This window comes from Siphateles boraxobius, unplaced genomic scaffold, assembly GCF_051911475.1.
Source record: "Siphateles boraxobius isolate OS27281-9 unplaced genomic scaffold, OSU_SipBor_1 75, whole genome shotgun sequence".
NCBI lineage: Eukaryota > Metazoa > Chordata > Actinopteri > Cypriniformes > Leuciscidae > Siphateles > Siphateles boraxobius.
The window spans coordinates 1,367,501-1,389,544 of NW_027509203.1; the positions used below are offsets into that span (position 1 = coordinate 1,367,501).

General features: G+C 40.1%; 2 protein-coding genes across 5 annotated transcripts in view; both read right to left on the reverse strand.

Annotated features, from left to right (window-relative positions):
* Window positions 1–10,391, reverse strand: part of LOC143724551 (acylamino-acid-releasing enzyme-like) — a 50,341-nt gene extending 39,950 nt beyond the window's left edge. The window contains exons 1-7 of the mRNA XM_077217695.1: window positions 10,281–10,391; window positions 9,909–10,038; window positions 8,696–8,822; window positions 7,938–8,025; window positions 2,336–2,411; window positions 1,309–1,400; window positions 1,160–1,231 (exon numbers count right to left, since the gene is read on the reverse strand). Coding sequence (XP_077073810.1) covers window positions 1,160–1,231; window positions 1,309–1,400; window positions 2,336–2,411; window positions 7,938–8,025; window positions 8,696–8,822; window positions 9,909–10,038; window positions 10,281–10,349 — 654 coding nt within the window. The 5' untranslated portion in view covers window positions 10,350–10,391. The remainder of the gene's footprint in view (window positions 1–1,159; window positions 1,232–1,308; window positions 1,401–2,335; window positions 2,412–7,937; window positions 8,026–8,695; window positions 8,823–9,908; window positions 10,039–10,280) is intronic.
* A 1,622-nt stretch (window positions 10,392–12,013) lies between these two features.
* The window catches only part of bsna (bassoon presynaptic cytomatrix protein a), a 53,364-nt gene continuing 43,333 nt past the window's right edge, over window positions 12,014–22,044 (reverse strand). For all 4 annotated transcript variants that reach the window (XM_077217599.1, XM_077217595.1, XM_077217597.1 and 1 more), the window contains 5 exons: window positions 16,933–17,073; window positions 15,884–15,940; window positions 15,533–15,657; window positions 15,300–15,380; window positions 12,014–14,676 (listed from right to left, as the gene is read on the reverse strand). In XM_077217599.1, coding sequence (XP_077073714.1) covers window positions 15,900–15,940; window positions 16,933–17,073 — 182 coding nt within the window. In that variant the 3' untranslated portion in view covers window positions 12,014–14,676; window positions 15,300–15,380; window positions 15,533–15,657; window positions 15,884–15,899. The remainder of the gene's footprint in view (window positions 14,677–15,299; window positions 15,381–15,532; window positions 15,658–15,883; window positions 15,941–16,932; window positions 17,074–22,044) is intronic.

Sequence of the window (22,044 nt, forward strand, 5' to 3'; positions counted from 1 at the left end):
TCTGATCTAATAAATAAAACATTGTTAGAGGAGGCAATAGATAAAATCATCTCTTTCAAATAGGAAACAATGTGTGTGTATTGATGGTACACTTCGCTTGCTTGCCCAGAGGAGGTTCCACAAGGCTCTATTTTGGGACCAGTTTAATTTTCACTTTATATTAATGATCTACCTGGAGTATGTAAAGATGTCAATGTTCAGATGATGTAGTAATTATTACCCATGCTAAGAATTTTGTAAAAGCTTTGATTACTTTGACTTCTGCTATGACCAATATTCAGGATTGTCTTACCAGAACAGGTTATTATTGAACACGAACAGAAACTGTGTGTATGATGTGTGCAAAACAGTTAGTAGAGATGACACATAGAGGAGAGGAGCTGGGAATTGTTAACGAGTTTACGTATCTTGGGGTTACTTTGGATAAAACTTTTAAAAGTCACGAGAAAAAAAGTTGTCTAATATTGTAACATTTTATTTAAAGAATTTTAAATATATTAGGCATTTTTGACAGTCGGTGCTGCCAGGTTGTATTTACATTCAATGATTTTTGTCACATATTCAGTGTTGTTTTAATAGTTGGTCATTCATAGGTGACACAACTCTAAAGTTAATAGAATCACTGTATAAGGCGATAAAAGATAAAAAAAAAACCCTCTAATTTCAGTACTGTAACAACAACAAAAAACATTTTTTTTTGAAAATGGAGTTTTGAAAATTGTAAAAATGACAAATATGCGTGTTTTATTTATAAGGTCTGGCAAGGGCCTCTGTTAAATGAGTTTATAAAACAGGACAGATTGTGGTATAAGTACCAGGTCTATCATTAGGTTAGATTGTGACGTGCCGTACAGGAGAAACATCTTGTGGTCAGAAAGTATTATCTGTGATAGGGAGCAAATATAGGAATAGTTTACCGCAGTCAATAAGAAAACGTTATTCTTATCACATTGTTAAAGTGGCTTATGGTAAATCAGTTGTTACTTAGAAATTGCAATAATGTGTTTGGGGTATTGTCTGTTTGTAGTGTTGTGTGTAGTATTTGTTCTTGTGTGTACCTGTGGATGTACATTAGTAATGTTGCCATAATCCGGCTTGTTCACATAATGCTTTGTCCTTATCAAATAAAAATAAACAATACATGACGGCAAACTTTTACCAGGACGGTCTCCTCCTTCTTGTCCGTCTTGCCGGTCTCCTCTTCATCGGTGAGCAAACCCGTCTCAGGACCCTGCGGTTCAAGGGAACATGGGATCAGATGAAGAACACACTCACAGGATCATTAGAAAGGGTGTGTTTTGTGTGAACCTGGAAGTAGGACTCAGTCTTGGGTCGTTTCTTCTCAGCAACATACAGGAGGTGAGTCTCTGAATGAGACCAGACCATACAGCCGAACTGATCTGAGAACAGAGAGCACATTACCAGCCTCTGCTTATGTGGAGTGTTCAGGAAATCTTATTTTCCTATGAACAGATGGTTTAGACTTGACTGAAGACCTTAATGTAACCTGCCACCGGCGACTAACAAAGGCAAATAAACTAAAGGCTATTTATAAATTCATGATTCTGCTCATATACGATCACACTCCATATGTTACTGTTATCAGTGTGATCGTGTGTTGTAGAGCTGCAGGATTAACCGTTAAAGACGTCGATCTGGATCAAACCCCATCACAGAAGTGCTGGGAGAAAAGATTATAGTTCAGATATAAACACTGATGTCTACAGTAGCGATCGAAATAGATTTAATCAGCTTTTGAAAGCAACTTGAGGCTTCAAATAAAGATTGTATTGACAAGAGACTTAAAATATGAGTGAGTCATTGAATCATTCACTCAAGAGATTCATTCAGAAACACTGATTCATCCAGTAATGAAACAAGTGAAGCGTTTATGAGTGAGTCATTGAATCATTCACTCAAACTGATTTGAGTGTCCTGTGGTGCAAATCCAACTTTTAATGATGTTTATGTGTCTATGTGGTGTTTTTAATATGCTTTAAGACAAACCATGTGTAAATTCATAAGTCGACAGCATTGCTGAGTATTTTCTCCTTAAAACTGAAGTGAACCAAAGACAGTCTCAAAAACACGCTTTGAAAAAAAAAACATTGCTGGTGTTTCTGGCATATTTTAAGGCATGAAGAAGGAAAAAAAATTTAAATACATAATTTTGGTGATCAAAGATGAGTTTTAAGGGGTCAAATATCTTTAGGTTCACAGCAGTTTAGCAGGTCCTGTTCATTCTTCTGACCACCAGGTGGACACAACGTACACAGTGTTGACAACACTTTTGCGATACAGTTGAGAGGAAAGTGTGTGATTGTTTTCCTCTTACCATCTTCATACACTTTGCCGTGTTTGTTGAGAGTCGTCAGATTAATACACTTCAGCTTTCTGTTCTTGTGCCAGATCTACAGAGAGAGAGAGAGAGAGAGAGAGATTTGATTTGATTTTTAACAAACTTTTATTACAAAATCATTTCACATTATATTTACATTACAATATGCATAAATATTAAGAGCTGCCCCAACTCACAATAAATGTGCAAAAAACAAGTCACCTTCAAATACAGAGCACAATGCCTCATCGCAACACCAAAAACCTTCAAAGGTAATGAGATCATCCATATGCTTATAATAAGCAAAATCAATCAATATCCTAGCTTTCAACATGTTCGAAAACATAGCAACTACATTCTGCTCTGAATTTTGTTCGATTTTCCTTTTTCTACTAGTATAAATAGCCAATTTTGCTTGGCCCAACACAAAATTCAACAACTGACATACAAATCTTTTTTTCAACACATATTTAAAACCCAAAATAAATAACACTGTCGAAAAAGTAGCATTACTCCTCCGAAAAATACTTTCTAAAGACAAAAATAAAGGCCAAAATCTTGTACAATTTACAAATGTATGAAAAATGGTTTCTCTCTCAGTGCAAAAAGGACATTGAGCATCAACCTCAGGATTTAAAATGGAAATAAAAGCATTGACGGCGACAGCGGCATGAAGAATTCTCCACTGTAAGTCGCCTGTCTTTTTCGTCAACGGTGGTTTATAAAGTGCTCTCCACTCAGGTTTTCTATCCATATTCAATGTAAAAAAATCACGCCATGGAGTATCAGTTTTCTTATTTAAAAATTTTTTGTTGAAAATAATGACACAATACTTATACAAAGTTTTCCCAGTACAAGAAAAAAGTCTACGCACAAAGAATCAAAACTTTTTAAAAACACTCCAGAAACCTCTCCTAGGTTCAAAGAAACAAACAAACAAGGAAAAGAGTCTTCAGGATTTGGTTTACAGAGACCGTCACGACACTCAGTCAACAAAGTTCTTTCTGTTGTATTAAGAAGCGTCTGCCATTTTGCCAATAGCTGCGCAACTAGACGGGTCGATCGAATTCCCAGATGTTGAGCCGTTGCTTCTTCATTCTTAAAATCAAGACCTGCTATTTCCAGTAATTGCCTCAAAGTGGTGATTTTACTGTCAATGAGTGTCTTGTTAAGTCCTGGGAAAAGTCCACCGGCAGACACATCCAGACGTGCTCCACGAACTAGAGGCTCTTCCAATAGCCAATGAAGTGACTGAGAACCCTCTGCTTTTGTGAAAACAAAAAGACTCCAAACCTTAAAAAGGTTCTTATAAAACACTTGTAGACCAGAAGTGTTCAATTTCGTAGGGTCCAGAAAAAAAATTGTTTTGTCCAAACCCAGATTCTCAAGATTACGTAAAATAAACTATGCAACAGAACACCATTTATATTCAACTGAACCAACTAGTAGTCTTTGTATGAGTTGCAACCGAAAAGTTGCGATTCTGCTGTGAAGATGTATTAGACCCTGCCCACCCTCCTCCTTAGGCAAGAATAACACACTCTGTGGGACCCAATGCAATTTATCCCAGAAGAAATCTACTAAAATAGTCTGGATTTTCGCTAACAGATGTGAAGGAGGATCAATACATGCAAACTTATGCCACAATGAAGAAGCAACTAAATTATTTATAATTAAAATACGCCCTCTATATGACATCTTTGGAATTAACCATCTCCATTTATCCAGACGACCTTTAACCTTTTCAATGACTCCTTCCCAATTTTTCCTCACTGTAAAATCATCACCAAGATACACTCCTAAGTATTTAAACCCTGATTTTCCCCAACCTAGACCTTCAGGGAGATCTGGCTTCCCACCTGCCCATTTACCTAATAATAAAGTTTCACTCTTACTCCAGTTTACACTTGCAGAGGATAAACCTTTAAAAGCTTTAAGTAAACCTAATAAAACCTGTATGTCACTTTGCCTATTAACCATTATCATGACATCGTCGGCATAAGCTGACAATATAATGTTATTTTTACAGTTTGGCAACCATATACCATGAAGTTTAACCCGTATTTGTTGTTAAAGTGGCTCTATTGCCAAAGAGTAGAGCTTACCAGACACTGAGCACCCCTGCCTTACACCTCTATGAGCTTTAAAAGGAGCACATAAACCACCGTTCACCTTAAGAATACTCTCAACGCCACTGTAAAGAACTTTAAGGTGATTTATAAAATTTTGACAAAACCCAAAAGCCTCTAAAACTCCCCACAAATAGCAAAACTCAACACGGTCAAATGCTTTCTCCTGATCCAATGAGATTAACCCACAATCTAAATTTAACATCTTGGAGACCTCTATAACATCACGAATCAATTAAACATTATCAAATATTGACCTACCAGGAACACAGTAGGTCTGGTCAGGATGAATGACTCCATCCATCACTCCTGCTAACCTGCTAGCCAACGTTTTCGAGAGCAGTTTGTAGTCGCTACAGAGTAGTGATACGGGCCTCCAGCACTTTATATCTGCAAGGTCGCCTTTCTTGGGCAGGAGGGTTAGCACTGCTCTACGGCAGCTCAGAGGCAGCTGGCCTTCAGCCAAGCTTTCATTCAAAACCTCAAGAAGGCCCTCTCCTAGTTCTGACCAGAAAGACTTATAAAAATCTACTGGCAGGCCGTCAATGCCCGGCCCCTTTCCAGACTCCATTCCTTGGAGGGCCTTGTACAGTTCGCCCACGCTCAAAGCACCAGAGATTTCAGTATTGACTTCCTCAGACACCTGGGGTAAGTCATTAAAAAAATCACTGTCACTCCTGTATTCCACCCCAATCTCATTTTTATACAGGTTTTCATAAAATACAACTGCTCTCTTACGAATGTCCGCTGGGTTTGTCAATAATCCTCCAGACTCGGAGCGCAGAGCATGGATGACTCTGCTCTGACCGTTTTTTCTCTCCAAGTTAAAGAAGAACCTGGATGGAGCATCCATTTGGTCCACACTCTGGAACCTCGACCTGACCAGAGCCCCCTGTGTTTTAATGCCCAGTAAATCAGCCAACTGTGTCCTCTTGTTTGACAAACAATCTAGATAACCCTGACCACCAGTCGACTCAACTAATTCTTGAAGTTTTAAAAAAGTGGGAGAACACGAGTAAAAAGATTCTCAATAACTATACCAGTCTCAACTAGCTCATTTGCCTTTTCAACAGAGCTAAGAAAGATGACAGTGGCACTGTTCATTCTAGAGGCCGACATGATATGCTCATGCCCAACAACCTCTCCTGCAGCCAGGCAACAGTCTTCCACGCTCACCGCGGACGCAACTTTCACTCCATGGTGCCGCGTGAGTTTACTCAAACCGTGCATACGTGGGGCCGTCATGCTGCCCGCAAAGAGAACGGTAGCACGCGGCCCAAACAAACAAACAACAAACAATAAACCAAACAAGAAAGAAAAGTGAGAAAGAGAAAAAAATTATCACTCACAAGCTCCGATTCACTCGCAAACGCTCCGCTCACACTCAACAGTCACACGTCACACCGGAAGTGAGAGAGAGAGAGACAGAGAGAGAGAGACAGAGAGAGAGAGAGACAGAGCGAGAGATACAGAGAGAGAGAGAGAGAGAGAGAGATACAGAGAGAGAGAGAGAGAGAGAGAGAGAGATACAGAGAGAGAGAGAGAGAGAGATACAGAGAGAGATACAGAGAGAGAGAGAGAGAGAGAGATACAGAGAGAGAGAGAGAGATAGAGCGAGAGATACAGAGAGAGAGAGAGAGAGAGAGAGAGAGAGAGAGAGAGAGAGAGAGAGAGATACAGAGAGAGAGAGAGAGAGAGAGAGAGAGAGAGAGAGAGAGAGAGAGAGATACAGAGAGAGAGAGAGAGATAGAGCGAGAGATACAGAGAGAGAGAGAGAGAGAGAGAGAGAGATACAGAGAGAGAGAGAGAGAGAGAGAGATACAGAGAGAGAGAGAGAGATACAGAGAGAGAGATACAGAGAGAGAGAGAGAGAGAGAGAGATACAGAGAGAGAGAGAGAGAGAGAGAGAGAGAGAGATACAGAGAGAGATAGAGCGAGAGATACAGAGAGAGAGAGAGAGAGAGAGAGAGAGAGAGATACAGAGAGAGAGAGAGAGAGAGAGATACAGATAGAGAGAGAGAGATACAGAGAGAGAGATACAGAGAGAGAGAGAGAGAGAGAGAGAGAGAGAGAGAGATACAGAGAGAGAGAGAGAGATAGAGCGAGAGATACAGAGAGAGAGAGAGAGAGATAGAGCGAGAGATACAGAGAGAGAGAGAGAGAGAGAGATACAGAGAGAGAGAGAGATACAGAGAGAGAGATACAGAGAGAGAGAGAGAGAGATACAGAGAGAGAGAGAGAGAGAGAGAGAGAGAGAGAGAGAGAGAGAGAGAGAGAGAGAGAGAGAGAGAGAGAGAGATACAGAGAGAGAGAGAGAGAGATACAGAGAGAGAGAGAGAGAGAGAGAGAGAGAGAGAGAGAGAGAGAGAGAGAGAGAGAGAGAGAGAGAGAGAGAGAGAGAGAGAGAGAGAGATCACTGGAGTTGTACAATGACTGCGATGTGACTGACACTGAGATACGAGGCTGATTTGCTGCCAGAAAGCACATTAAACAAGTGGAACTGCGCTTTACTGACATTCATCAATCAAGCGCTGGTCTGCTCTTAATTCCCAAAAGAGATAAAGGTGACATCAGTGCTGAAGAGTGATAGAAGCTTGGGTTAAGAGGAAGAAGGGGTTGATGAAGAGGAGGAAGACATATTTACGAGCCGACATGTATGATATACGGACAGTTTTCATGTGTGGGAGCCGGTCATGGACATATTCCCCCATTTACTTCATCAGTCTGGCCATTTGGGGAAAACTTTGAACATTTCCCCCGAATATAACATACACTATTCATACTACGAAACAGCATAGAATAGTGCACAAGTATGCGAATTGGCATCCACCTCTTATCTTAAAATGTAATGCCTAGCAGAAGAAATACGTTTGAAGCGGTGGTATAATGCCCCTTTCACAAGATGTAAAATAAGTCTCTGATGTCCCCAGAGTGTGTGTGTGTGTGTGAAGTTTTAGCTCAAAATACCCCACAGATATTTTTATAGCATGTTAAAATGGTCACTTTTTGAGGGTGAGCAAAAACGCACCGTTTTAGTGTGTGTCCCTTTAAATGTAAATGAGCTGTTACCGGGGGCGGGGTTTATGTAAATTTTAGGGTTTGTGATGTCACTAACCCGGGAGGAATGTCGTGTAGTTCCTACCAGCCGTTTGTTGTAGTCCTTAAAAAACATTTTTTTTAAAGAAAATCTCTCCCTTTGCTTTGAACTCTGAGCATCGTAACTTTGCAGATGCAGTTTATGCTCAAACAGCAACATTACACACTAAAGTTAGACAAGTTAAATCATAATCAACCACCCCTTTAATACTTTTTAATGGCCTTATAATCAGGATAATCTAATTTCAGACATTTATTGCCCCGTGAGAACCCTGTTATCAGTTTAACCATGATCACGCATCAGCGTTAGTGTGCAGTAAAGTCACACGGTGTCGTCGTATCGCAGATTCATGAATGAACAGAGATAAGCTGACCTCCAGGAACTGCTTGTCTTCTCCTTTAATGCTGGACTCTCTCAGCACAGCCTTCATGTCTCCGGACGGGGAATCCACACTGAGCAGCCTGCACACACACACACACACACACACACACACACACACACACACACACACACACACACACACACACACGTCGATCACCGGTTCTCAAAGCCAGTGTTTACAGAGCTCTCACAATCCAATAAACTTCTGTGAGTTGTTTTGAAAATGAAATGATGTGGGTGATCTATCCATTTAAATATCTTTCCTTGCTGATATACAGTCAAACCAAAAATTATTAATAGTGTGTGCAGGACACTATATATCATTTATGTAAGTGAGGAGAGCAAAATAAAGTAAACTGTGACATATTATACCCCAAAATCATCCATACAGTGAAACATATAAAAATTTGGGACCAAAAATGATTCAGACTTTGAGCTGATCATGTTTTGCTGAAGTGTTTTTTCTTTAATAACTAATGCAGCTTTTTACACCACAGACTGAACAACATGAAGCATTGCTTGGTTAAACTGGTATTATCTAATTGTGTAGTTAAATTTAACAGCTGACAGATATTCAACATAATTCATGTGTGAGAGTCTAACAGAAGGACGGACAAAACCTGTGAAATATCAACTGATTTCATAACTCATGTCATAGTTCATGTCATATTTTACTACCATTTTCTACACGACAGTGAGTAAAGTGTGATGTTGCAGGTGTGTGAGTAATGAGCAGCGTGAGGGACGTACTCTCCCTTGATCTCAGTGCAGTTTCCCGAGGGTCCGGAGTAAACCACGGATGTGTCATCATGAAACACGATGTACTGACGACAAAACTTCACACTCTCGTTCCTCTCCAGATCCCGCTGAGTCCACTCTGGAAAACATCACGGCACTGTTTAACGATCGCGAGTGCCGTGTAACTCTCAAACTCATCCTCGTCCGGCTGTAACGTGCTATAAACATTAACATTATTCATTTCTGTACAGCTGATTTGAAAATGATATGCATTGTGAAAAGTGCTATAAAAAATAAAATTAAATAGTTGTATACAGAATTGGAAAGTTTACCAGCCATAAAAAAAATTTACCGACTATGAAACCAACATTTTAGAAAACAGTGAAAATTCCCAATTCCCAATTCCAGCTAAAACTACTAGCCTAACTAATATAAATTTAAAACATTATTAAAGACAAGAAATATTGAGAGACATTGAATAAAGTAATCTAATGTAAAATAACACTGGATACTGTATAAATTAAACAGATTAATCCCTATTAACGTCACAAAAGTTATTCAGCCAAGAGCAGTGAATGATTTTTCTGTCTTTTGCTGTTTGATTAACATTAGAAACAGACAGCAGGAATATTAGGCCGCTGTCACTTTAAGAATAATGCACTGATCCAATACCCTGATACTGATATTTATGAAATTGTGATGCTTGATGCTTCATAACAGTATAGCAGAAAATGCATCTGCCAATAATATGTCTTAGTAAGATGATTTTTAAATGCTTAGTTTTATGATAATAAAAATAAAATTTATAACACAATGCAATTCAATTCAATGATGATTGAGAGATGAACTAATAAACCTTCCTTAAAGCCTGATGATCATATTTAATACTCGTGATTTTTCCTCAAAAACAAAAATGATGCATGGATAATCAAGTAAACATAAGTCACTTCAGTCCAGTAAGTGTTCATCTAAAATATCCTTACGTTTACTTTATAAAAATAAGTAACGGTTTCATTTTTGTTTTTTTACAATTATACTAAAACGCCTTTAACTTGCTAAAAGTCTGAACTATCAGTCAGACAACAGAAAGCATGAAGTACAACGTTATTTCAGCAAAGTTTTGATCATGTTGAGAAAATAGAGGCCTTAGAAACTGTGATACAGTAGACTTTATGGGGTTAATGATGAAGGTGAGTTTAATAGTTGTGATGAGGTGAGTATGAACCTGTGTAGATGTTGCAGTACTGTCCTCCGTATCGTGACGTCACCACGGGACCCACGTCAGCACGACACAAGGCGGGGAACCGACACTGATCCCGGTACAGCTGAGCGATCTCTACCGGCTCCCGGAGCACCTCACACACACACACACACACACACACACACACAAACACACAATGTATGAAACACAGAACATGTGTGTGTTTAAACTGATCGTCTGCTCCCAACACGTGACGCGGAAGTTGCTCGAATAACACTGAGCTGTTGTTCACTGGTTGTTCAGCGGTTGAGCAGTGTGTGTTCCGTTGCGGTGTAAAGAGTGAAATACACATGTGATGATGTTGTTGTACATGATATTTGAGTGATTTGTCAGTACCTTTGAGCCCATGATGACAGCGCTGTGTGAAGTGAGTCGCTGAGAGAGGAGAATCCTGCAGTTTAACATGGAGAGCTGAGGGGGCGGGCCTCCACGCAGCAGGACGCGTCTCTCATTGGTCAGATGGAGCTGACGGGGCGGAGCTCCATGTAGCGGGACGCATCTCTGATTGGTCAGATGCGATGACGTTAGTGTTATATATATCAGAAAAGGGACTTTTTTGTTTATATAATTTGGCATACATTATTAATCTTATGATCAAACTTGATTCGTTTCATATTAATCAGAAACCTCTTTTATCTGTGGTGTTTTTAGAATTTTTAAATTATATAAATCTTCACTAAAGTTTTCACTCTAGGGTCATAAGTACTACAATGTCTTCAGGCCCAGTTATATACTGTAAAATGTACATAATCGTTATGACCATATATATATATATATATATATATATATATATATATATATATATATATATATATATATATATATATATTACTTTAACTATTCAAAATAATTTGAGCAGATTCAGCTCAATTTATAAAGTCAGTTTAATGTAATTTAAGTTGAAATGTCTTAAAGTCCCTGTCAATAACTGTATGCCTTAAAGCTCATCTTTCCTCACCAAAATAACTAAATTAAAAGTTTTTTTCTCGAAAAAAAAAAGTATTCATGCCTTAAAATATCTTGAATGTAATTCGACACCCTTGCCTCATTTAGTATGTGCGGTTCTGTGAATATGCAAATGAGCCCCGCCTTCACTCACTCACTCAGAGATCCACTCGTTGACGATCACACGTTGATCTGATTGGTTACAAGGTAGTTTGTGACGTCAGAAACACCAGCGATTTCAAAGCGTGTTTTTGAGACTGTCTTTGGTTCACTGCAGTTTTAAGGAGAAAATACTCAGCAATGCTGTCGACTTATGAATTTACACATGGTTTGTCTTAAAGAATATTAAAAACACGTATAAACAACATTAAAAGCTGGATTTTCACCACAGGGGGACTTTAAATGCTGAATATTTTTGCTTTGTCCTATTAAATTCGACCACATTTTGACCCAATTAAAAAAAAACTGATTTGTTTGAATGATTTGCTTATTTTATTCATTTCCCGATATGTTTAAATCAAAATATTGATCATATTTGCATTTGCAAGTATCTCTATGAGTGAATGAGTAAAGAATATTTTTTTAATATATCTTCTATCAGAGTCCCATATTTGTTCTACGTGTTTTCAGATGTAATAAGCAGTAATATCTGTGTCTGTCACAGGACTGAAAAGGACAGTGGGATGCAGATGTTTTTTAAAATCCTCTTTTATTTTTTCCTGATTGTATCGGAGGGTCATTATTACTTTCATCACACAACATGACGTTACATCAAGCCTACTACAGGTATACACTGAAACAAACACAAAGTTTACAATGGATATATGGATACGCCTTCACAACAGTCAATGTAACACTTTATTTTTCGACCACCTTCAAACTGTTGTCTGTTTTTTTCTTCTCTTTTCTACAATACATGTCGATTTAAATTCCCCATCCACAAATTACATGGAAGCCGTTTTCTCTCTTTTTTAAAAAAGAGTCTTTTACAATCACAAGGATAGACCATAGACCAAAAATGTCTCAATACATTTTTTTTTTTTTACATTTCCAAACAGTCCACATGAGCCGGTCACATACACAGTGTGATTTATTTGAATATTTATGTGTTTATTTGGTTTCTGTTTGTGTCGAGATGCTCTTTTTTTAAGACTTAATTTACACAAAACACCAGGTCATTTTACACCTTCCTTTGAATGTTTCGTGTGCAGAAGTATAGTACAATTTACATGTTTTACAGATATATTCATGTGTTTTAAGGGTGAATGGTTGAGCAGCGAAGGATCGGGACGAGGCCCATGCACTCCTCAAGACACTTTAACACAGATTTATCTGATTGCCTGTTTTATTTTCCTGTCGTGTGTTTCTTTCTTCGTGCCACTAATTTACTCCTACAAGAGTAACTGTTTTCTAACCCAGTAAAAAGGATCACAATGCAGGAATGAGTGGATAAATAAATAGCACAGATAATGGCAGGTGATCTGCTGTCCCTGACATACATCACAGTCAAAAGCCCTAATGAATCAAACCTAGGGTGTCAGAATGAATGGCTTTCTTGGTATTGTAATTAAGCCCTTATACCTATGCATAAAGTATCTCCCGTTGGTACATTAAGTCTATGCTTTCCTGAGGTGAAAAGGATCAGACGCACACATGCACAATAAAGACAGAATGAAAGCTAATACGGCTGATATTGCAGGCAGTATAAACAGTTTTCTGTAGGTGCTACTATATATCTGATCATTATACGTTATATAACTCTATCAGGTGCTGCCCCATATACATACTAACCCATTTACATAATATCTATTTGTTTAATAAAATATGATTTATTAAATGTTGGTATATAGTCATTTAAAACTTCTTTCTGAAAAAATAAATATATCCCAATACATATAAACAAGCCTTTCTGAACACACAGATATTAATGCAGTCTGTATGATCACTCATAAGAGCAAATAACGGGCAGCCCCTCGAATATAAACCTCCTCATATATTATACTTGTGTTAAAGTATTGCACCAGCTACGCATCATATATATCTTTCAATCTATAGCGGCAACGACCATCGGTGGACAGTGAGGAATGATGGACGTTCGTGAGAATCGCTATGGCTAATCGCTTCCGTTTCAACAATGGAAAACAAATATGGGAAACTAAATCCATTCAGATTGATTATTTACAGTACAGTTTCTCTTATACAAACAAATCAGCCCCCTAATCACATTTGTGAAACTACTATTGGATTCGGTGTTTTATTTCGTTTCAATACTCTGACAACCCTTTTTTTTTTTCCTCAGATGAGAAATTCATTGCATAGAAGGTCTGAAATTTAAAGTCCTCTGACCAAGTGTTTCGTGTCTGGTTGTTGGTCAGAATTTTTTTTTTTTTTTGATTGATTGATTGATTGAATGATAACAAATGTAGATGCATACAAACACACATCCAAAATCATTCACACATACCATTAGAACATATAGCAATATCAATATATTTTTTTTTTAGAACATGCAATCTCTACTTGCTTAAAAGATCCAACATTCCACTAAACAGCTCCTTTATTTCTCCAGCTAGCTTTGTGTTTTTCTTAATTATCACCATTATTTAATAAAAAAATCTTTTAAAAGAAACATGGCTTTGACACCTAATGTGTTATCGTAAGAGACTGGGCATGACTCAAAAGACAGTGATCCTGAACCATACAGATATATTACAGACTCTCCGGACCACTACTGTAAAAACATCGAACAATTGTGCTCTTCACTGACTGACCACCATCATCTATTGCTCTATTTTTAAACTGATAAAAATAAACTCAACCGAAATATATTTTAAAAAAGAAAAGCTGTAAACAAGTGACAATGGATTTAAAACAGCAATGGAATAAATAAAGAAACTTCATGCAATTATTCAAAAATTTAAAAAATAGAAATAAACTTTTTTCATATACAAACAATGCGAAATAAATAAATAAATAGAAATTGTGAATAGAAAAGTATCTACAAACATAGTAAGGTGACAATCGAGCAACTAAACAAAAAAGATAATGCACAATATTCCAACTCGCCGATACCGTACAATAGTTGTAAAAATACCCCATCTGCTGCCTGAGGACGGTTTCTGAACACTTTGGAAAGGATAATGAATAAAAAAGACCTGATCGGCCAGAACCTGACGTTGTGATCTCTTACGACGTGATGTTGGGCTTGTCCTCTTCATATTCTCTCTGTCGAGTATAAACTCATCGTCGATCTCTCGCTGATATCGTGAACAGTGTAAGGTCTGGGATTGCATGCACTCCGAGTCCACTTTACACTTGTATAGCACATAGCAAGAGAAGGAAAACAAAAAAACACAAAAACTAACAAACAGGTTTTTTTTTTCTTCCTCATTCTGGAATGTCGAGTTAAAGGACTTAGCATAGAGATGTGTGTTACAGTAACCATGTTCATGATTTTCCTTTTTTTTTCTTCTTCTTTTAGGAAAAACCTATGAAATTTTTCTAAGTGTTCAAACATCGCTATTTCTTCATATCCTGAGAGGGGAGTGAAGAGCGTTTCCCAAGAGAAACAGGGAATCACACTGCTCTGTCAGTAACTGGAGTGGGATCGTGTTTCCAGAGTAATGCGCGGGATTGGCTGTCGGCTCTATCGACCTGCGTCGTGTGCTGATCGCTCTCGTTCTGTCTTTCTCTTTCTGTTTCCCGAACGGTGTTCTGCCGGCCGAGAGCTGGAGGCTCTCAGAGATGGAGATATCTCTGGCCACGCTGTTCGGATGGCCCAAATAATCTGAACAACAACAACATGGAACACAAAGACGGCTTTACAATCCAATGACAGACATTATAAACATCAAATGTGAAAATAATGACTATTTTCAAACAGGTTTCCCCAGCCATCTCTCCAATCAGATTCACATCAGTAATTGAGATTGAAAGTGAATGATCATTTTTGGGTCAACTAACCCTAATACATCCATGCCCTGAGTGGACTTTAATACCTTTATAGATCAGACAACATTGGCTGGCTAAATTGGATTCTAATAACAGTGTCGGCCCAGATCCGGCCCACATCTGGGCCATGTGGAATCCATGTGTACCAGATGTGGGCCGGATCTATGTTGCTGTCTGGGCTACCAGCCAATAGCAAGCATTCAGCTATAGTAAAACTGCCTTTAAAGAGGAAAAAGCTCCCTATACTGGCAAACACAGTTCTGAGCATCCAGGGCTTATTTGCAATGCTTCTCTGCCAGCCATCAAATGCAGTGTGAATGAGGGAACATGTGAATCGGCCTTTCCAGCTGATGCTCGACCCAACACTTCTCGATCAATAAAACCGTTCCCCAATCCATCTTTCCAACCCCTAGATTAAGGCTATGTCCTTTCAAAACTTCACATTTTAAAGCTACTTACAGGCTTTCAGAGCAAATAGTGTTGTCTCCATTGAATTATGACCTTGAGTTGGTAGAGTCCTGTGATTCCAGTCCTGGTTGGCTTAAAAAAAAAACAAGAACAAATTCTATTCTATAAAATGTTTTTTACAAAAATGTTGCAATATCACCAACTATAACGAACATGATGCCACACAGCCCTAATATAATATGCATGAAGTTTGACTTATACTTGTCATATTGTTTTTTCCTTACCAAAACGACCAGATAGCTTCTCTCCCTCTCACTTTCTTGTGTTGCCTTCTCTTTAAATTAAAACATTATAGCGAAACTTCATAGGTTTTTCCAGTGCAAAAATGTCCTCTGTGATTGTAGACACCCTGATATAACACAGAAAAAATAAAAATAATCATTGTAAAGCTAAAAATATGCCACCTTATTATAATGCACTGTATTTAATCAAATGTACAATCTCCAAATTAGCTAGTAGTAGCTGAAGTGTTAATCTAGTACTTCTCATTTGTCCTGCATTACTTTCTGCATAATTTCTTATTAATGATGGACCATTCTTCTCTAAAATCTGACCTCTGAAGTAATTGCTCCCACCTTTAACTGTACTTCCTCACCACAAGGAGGAGAACTTCTTGCCAAACCCAGAGATGGCTGCGCCAGTCACAGAAAAAAAGTGAAAATAAAAGGAGAAAACCAAGAGATTAATATTTGTTATAAAATGTATTGTACAATTAATGACATGAAAAAAAATGAAAAAAAAACTTTGATTAATAAGACTCTTTGACTGGCCCATGCATTACTTAAACTAGGCCTTTAAAGGATTAGTTCACTTCAGAATAAAATTTCCTGATAATTTATTCTTCCACACGTCATCCAAGATGTTCATGTATTTCTTTATTCAGTGGAAAATAAATAAAGGTTTTTGAGGAAAACACTCCAGGATTTTCTCCATATAGTGGCTTCAATGGAGTCCAACGGGTCAAAGGTCCAAATGTGAGTTTCAGTGCAGCTTCAAAGTCTCGACACGATCCAGCCGAGGAATAAGAGTCTGATCTAGACAAACCAGCGCACATTTAATAATCAGGTGGAAGTACCAAAGCGATTGTGCAAAGACTAAGTCAAATACCAAATACAAAAAATGAAATAAAACGTAAATGAATCATATTAGACGATTTTACATTTGGAGGACAAAATAAGATTTTTCGCCTTACCCTAAATTTTTTAACCAGAACACTCATGACCTTTCAACCTGATAACGTAATGTGTGTCGCATCACAGCTCGTGCAAGACCCGCATTTGTGGTTAAAAGTATATAAATGTTTATTTTGTCATAAAATGTGAGCTGGTTTGTGTAGATCAGACTCATATTTCTCGGCTGGATGGTATCGAGACTTTGAAGCTGCACTGAAACTCACATTTGGACCTTCGACCCGTTGGACTCCATTGAAGTCACTATATGGAGAAAATCCTGGAGTGTTTTCCTCAAAAACCTTCATTTCTTTTCCACTGAAGAAAGAAATACATGAAAATCTTGGATGACGTGCGGGAGTGTAAATTATCAGGACATTATAATTCTCAAGTGAACTACTCCATTAATAGTATCGGGCTAAAAGTATTAGTTAAATCTTGGAAACTCTGTTCACCTTCTCCTAATTTTCCAGCCTGTTCTGCTGCTCCTCCAGGCAGAATCTTAGACATAATGCTGTCTCCATCTACACCCATCTGACCCGTCTGACCCGCGGCGGCACTGCCGATCCCACCGGGCCTCAGAGGAGCCTTGGAGCCTAGAGAATCATGTCGACATCGTCAACAGACACATATATCCCACTTCATATGGATATAGGTGGAAAATCTAGGTAGTAATCCAAGATAATGTAATGATCAGACAGTGACCTCTCATTAATCCTCAAGACACAGTACAGAGCACATGTACCGCACTTTTTATCCCTTGAACAGTGGCATTATAAAGAAGTGGTTGAGTAGACACCGCTTCAGGGCTGCCAACTTTTGAGTTTAGCTTGGCGTGAGACTACTCCAACGGGGGGGAGGGGTTATGCTGTCTGCACACGCAAGGTCTCTCGCTCGCTTACCTCTCTGCCGTGCGCGCGGTTTGGAGCACAATATCTTTACTCTAGATTACGGGATATTTTTAACTAATTTGCGGTATAACTAGTCGATCGCGAGTGGCTCAACAGGTAGATATATAGATAAACTCATCTTTCAGGCATTTTACCGACCGGGTTGACACTTAAGCGTGAGAAATCGGGGTTTGGCGTGAGAGCGTGAGAATTGGGTCAATTGCGTGTGTCTCACGCTCAATGCGTGAGAGTTGGCAGCCCTGCCGCTTGAATTATTGCCTTAAAAAAGCACCGCTCACAAAGATGCCACTGTCAAATAAAAAAGTTCACCAAACTTAAACCTTACTTGAAATACATGTATGGAACATCTCTGCCACCAGAAGTCAATAAAGAGAAATTGGCATTGGCATGACGTGAAAATTCGCCATTAAAAAAATGACATTTTTCCACAAATTGCTGTCTCTTTCTTTCGGGCTACGTTTCCTTTCATGCACTCATGCTTTTATTTGCTCTTACTAAATATCAAGAGTTTCATGTACGATGAGACATCATTATAGTGTATATTTTCTTTGAAGTATATACTGTCATCACATGGCTGCCCTGCCGATATTTACAGATCAAAAGTATACACTCATTCTTCACTAATTTATTTGGTGTAACCAGGGCTTGAAATTAACTGTTTTCACTCAATGGCCAATTTGACTTCTACATTTTTAAGTAACCAGCCATTCAGAACTTCTACTAGCCTAAAGAAAAGAAAAAAAATGAACCAGATTACCTACATCACAGTTTTTATATATATATATATATATATATATATATATATATATATATATATATATATATATATATATATATATATATATATATAAGATATATAGATGTGACTATAAATAAACATTATAAGTAACCGGCTACAGTTGATTTTTACCCGCATTTGGCAGGTTGGCGGGTGTTCATTTCAAACACTGGGTGTAACATTTGTTTTTCCCCACGAAGGCCGATAGTATATCAGTGGCAGGCACAGTGTTATTTTTGTCCGGGCTTGCATGTAAGAAATGCTGCTGCGTGAATAGACAGACATAAATCCTGTGGCAGATCTAGATAGGTGGAGCTGGGGAGGTGGAGGGGTTCAGAGGACAGATCTAGACAGGTGGAGCTGGGGAGGTGGAGGGGTTGAGAGGACAGATCTGGGCAGGTGGAGCTGGGGAGGTGGAGGGGTTCAGTGGACAGATCTGGGCAGGTGGAGCTGGGGAGGTGGAGGGGTTGAGAGGACAGATCTGGGCAGGTGGAGCTGGGGAGGTGGAGGGGTTCAGAGGACAGATCTAGACAGGTGGAGCTGGGGAGGTGGAGGGGTTGAGAAGACAGATCTAGACAGGTGGAGCTGGGGAGGTGGAGGGGTTCAGAGGACATATCTAGACAGGTGGAGCTTGGGAGTTGGAGAGGTTCAGAGGTGGGGAGGTAGAAGGGTTCAGAGGACAGATCTAGACAGGTGGAGCTGGGGAGGTGGAGGGATTCAGAGGACAGATCTAGACAGGTGGAGCTGGGGAGGTGGAGGGATTCAGAGGACAGATCTAGACTGGTGGAGCTGGGGAGGTGGAGGGGTTGAGAGGACAGATCTAGACAGGTGGAGCTGGGGATGTGGAGGGGTTCAGAGGAAAGATCTAGACAGGTGGAGCTGGGGAGGTGGAGGGGTTCAGAGGACAGAAATAGACAGGTGGAGCTGGGGAGGTGGAGGGGTTCAGAGGACAGATCTAGACAGGTGAAGCTGGGGAGGTGGAAGGGTTGAGAGGACAGATCTGGGCAGGTGGAGCTGGGGAGGTGGAGGCGTTCAGAGGACAGATTTAGACAGGTGGAGTTGGGGAGGTGGAGAGGTTCAGAGGTGGGGAAGTAGAAGGGTTCAGAGGACAGATCTAGACAGGTGGAGCTGGGGAGATGGAGGGGTTCAGAGGACAGATCTATACAGGTGGAGCTGGGGAGGTGGAGGGGTTCAGAGGACAGATCTAGACAGGTGGAGCTGGGGAGGTGGAGGGGTTGAGAGTACAGATCTGGGCAGGTTGAGATGGGGAGGTGGAGGGGTTCAGAGGACAGATCTGGGCAGGTGGAGCTGGGGAGTTGGAGGGGGTCAAAGGACAGATCTAGAGAGGTGGAGCTAGGGAGGTGGAGGGGTTCAGAGGACATATTTAGACAGGTGGAGCTGGGGAGGTGGAGAGGTTCAGAGGTGGGGAGCAGGAACGTGCAGAGACCTCTGGAGGGGCAGGTGCTCAAATTATAAAAGGGAGCACATGCGGAACAAGGCTTTAAATAGGGCTGTGCTCAAAATATCAATACAGTAATATATCAATACAGATGATTCTGTATCGATACAGTAGCAAATGCATTGATGCAGTTTTGAAAAAGAAACAGAACAGAAAAGACAAAATTTACGTTTAAAAGATAAAAAAAAAAAATTAATGTGCAGTGTGCACCTATTAATAACTCTGGGATTAGAAACTGAAGTATCTTAAGTTGTCCCAACCTGATGGCTTTTTCTTCTCTGTTATACAGAATAATAAAGAACAGCTGTTATAGTAAACTGTGTAGGACAAAATCAACGTGGCCCATGCTTCGTACAGTATAGTTTTATTTAATGCCATATCAGCATCTATGGCTATTTTCATGGCATAAACTGATTTACACAAATACAAGAGTTACATTTATACAATGAAAATAAAAACAAAGCAAACAGAAACAGCAATTAATACTTTACAAGATTTTTAACATTAATGTGATACCTGTTCTGGTACATTCTTACTAAAGTCCTTAAGTGAGTTTGCTGCCTTTGCTGTTGTTGTTACTGCTGCTGCTGCTGCTGATACTGCTGGAGCTGATCTGAGACATTAAAACAAACATATAGAGATATATTAGCTGATTAAATCATTTTTATGTAACCATGACAAGATGTAAAGACTGCTGACAGTGTTTGGAACCTTCACTAGCTCACTGACCTGCTGTAAAGCTGCAGATTCTGCCCAGGCTGCTATAATATAATAATATAATAATAGTAGCCTATATAATAGTACTAGGGGAGATGTTCACAGAGGCTTCTGCACACAAAACATAAGATATTGGTAAGCGATAATAAGCCTAAACTCTTACCAGATTTGTGATGATAATTTTTATGGCACTATACGTTTTTTAAATAAATACTGTAATAATAATAATAATAATAGTTTAAAGTAAAATAATAGTTTTTAGTCAAATAACATAAAAAGACCAGACCCCTTGACGCCCGTGAAACTCTACTCCCTCAAACAGCAAGCTAACGTTACTTCTACAGCCTACACAAAGCAATATAATCAACATCTCAGCATGCTCTTCACGTCGTTCTTGTAAAATAATAATAATAAGTAAACAAAGATCAAAATCACTTCGCTGAGAATAAAACACCACTTACCAGCAGCCGCAGAGTTGAAGAAATCCTCTGGTAGGGCGCGTAGCCGCGCGAAATTAAAAAATGCGCGTGCAGCGTGAGGAATCGTCCCGGATGAGTTCGTCAGGTGACAGGTCATCATGTGGGTCATTTTATTTACGGCTAAATTATTATTCATTAATTTTACTAATAGTTGGATTGGGCAGGCATCCACAAAAGGGCCTTTAATTACAAAAAAAGGAGAGGAAATTTTGCCTTGACAAAAGGGCACTTTGGGCACCAAGGGGCAAAAGGGCAGGTGCTCGAGCACCCAAAGCCCCCCCCCCTCTGCACGTGCCTGGTGGGGAGGTAGAAGGGTTCAGAGGACAGATCTAGACAGGTGGAGCTGGGGAGATGGAGGGGTTCAGAGGACAGATCTATACAGGTGGAGCTGGGGAGGTGGAGAGGTTCAGAGGACAGATCTAGACAGGTTGAGCTGGGGAGGTGGAGGGGTTGAGAGGACAGATCTGGGCAGGTGGAGATGGGGAGGTGGAGGGGTTCAGAGGACAGATCTGGGCAGGTGGAGCTGGGGAGGTGGAGGGGTTCAAAGGACAGATCTAGAGAGGTGGAGCTAGGGAGGTGGAGGGGTTCAGAGGACAGATCTAGACAGGTGGAGCTGGGGAGGTGGAGAGATTCAGAGGTGGGGAGGTAGAAGAGTTCAGAGGACAGATCTAGACAGGTGGAGCTGGGGAGGTGGTGGGGTTGAGAGGACAGATCTAGACAGGTGGAGCTGGGGAGGTGGAGGGGTTCAGAGGACAGATCTAGAGAGGTGGAGCTGGGGAGGTGGAGGGCTTCAGAGGACAGATCTAGACAGGTGGAGCTGGGGAGGTGGAGGGGTTCAGAGGACAGATCTGGGCAGGAGTAGCTGGGGAGGTGGAGGGGTTCAGAGGACAGATCTAGAGAGGTGGAGCTGGGGAGGTGGAGGGGTTCAGAGGACAGATCTAGACAGGTGGAGCTGGGGAGGTGGAGAGGTTCAGAGGTGGGGAGGTAGAAGGGTTCAGAGGACAGATCTAGACAGGTGGAGCTGGGGAGGTGGAGGGATTCAGGGGACAGATCTAGACAGGTGGAGCTGGGGAGGTGGAGGGGTTCAGAGGACAGATCTAAACAGGTGGAGCTGGGGAGGTAGAAGGGTTCAGAGGACAGATCTAGACAGGTGGACCTGGGGAGGTGGAGGGGTTGAGAGGACAGATCTAGAAAGGTGGAGCTGGGGAGGTGGAGGGCTTCAG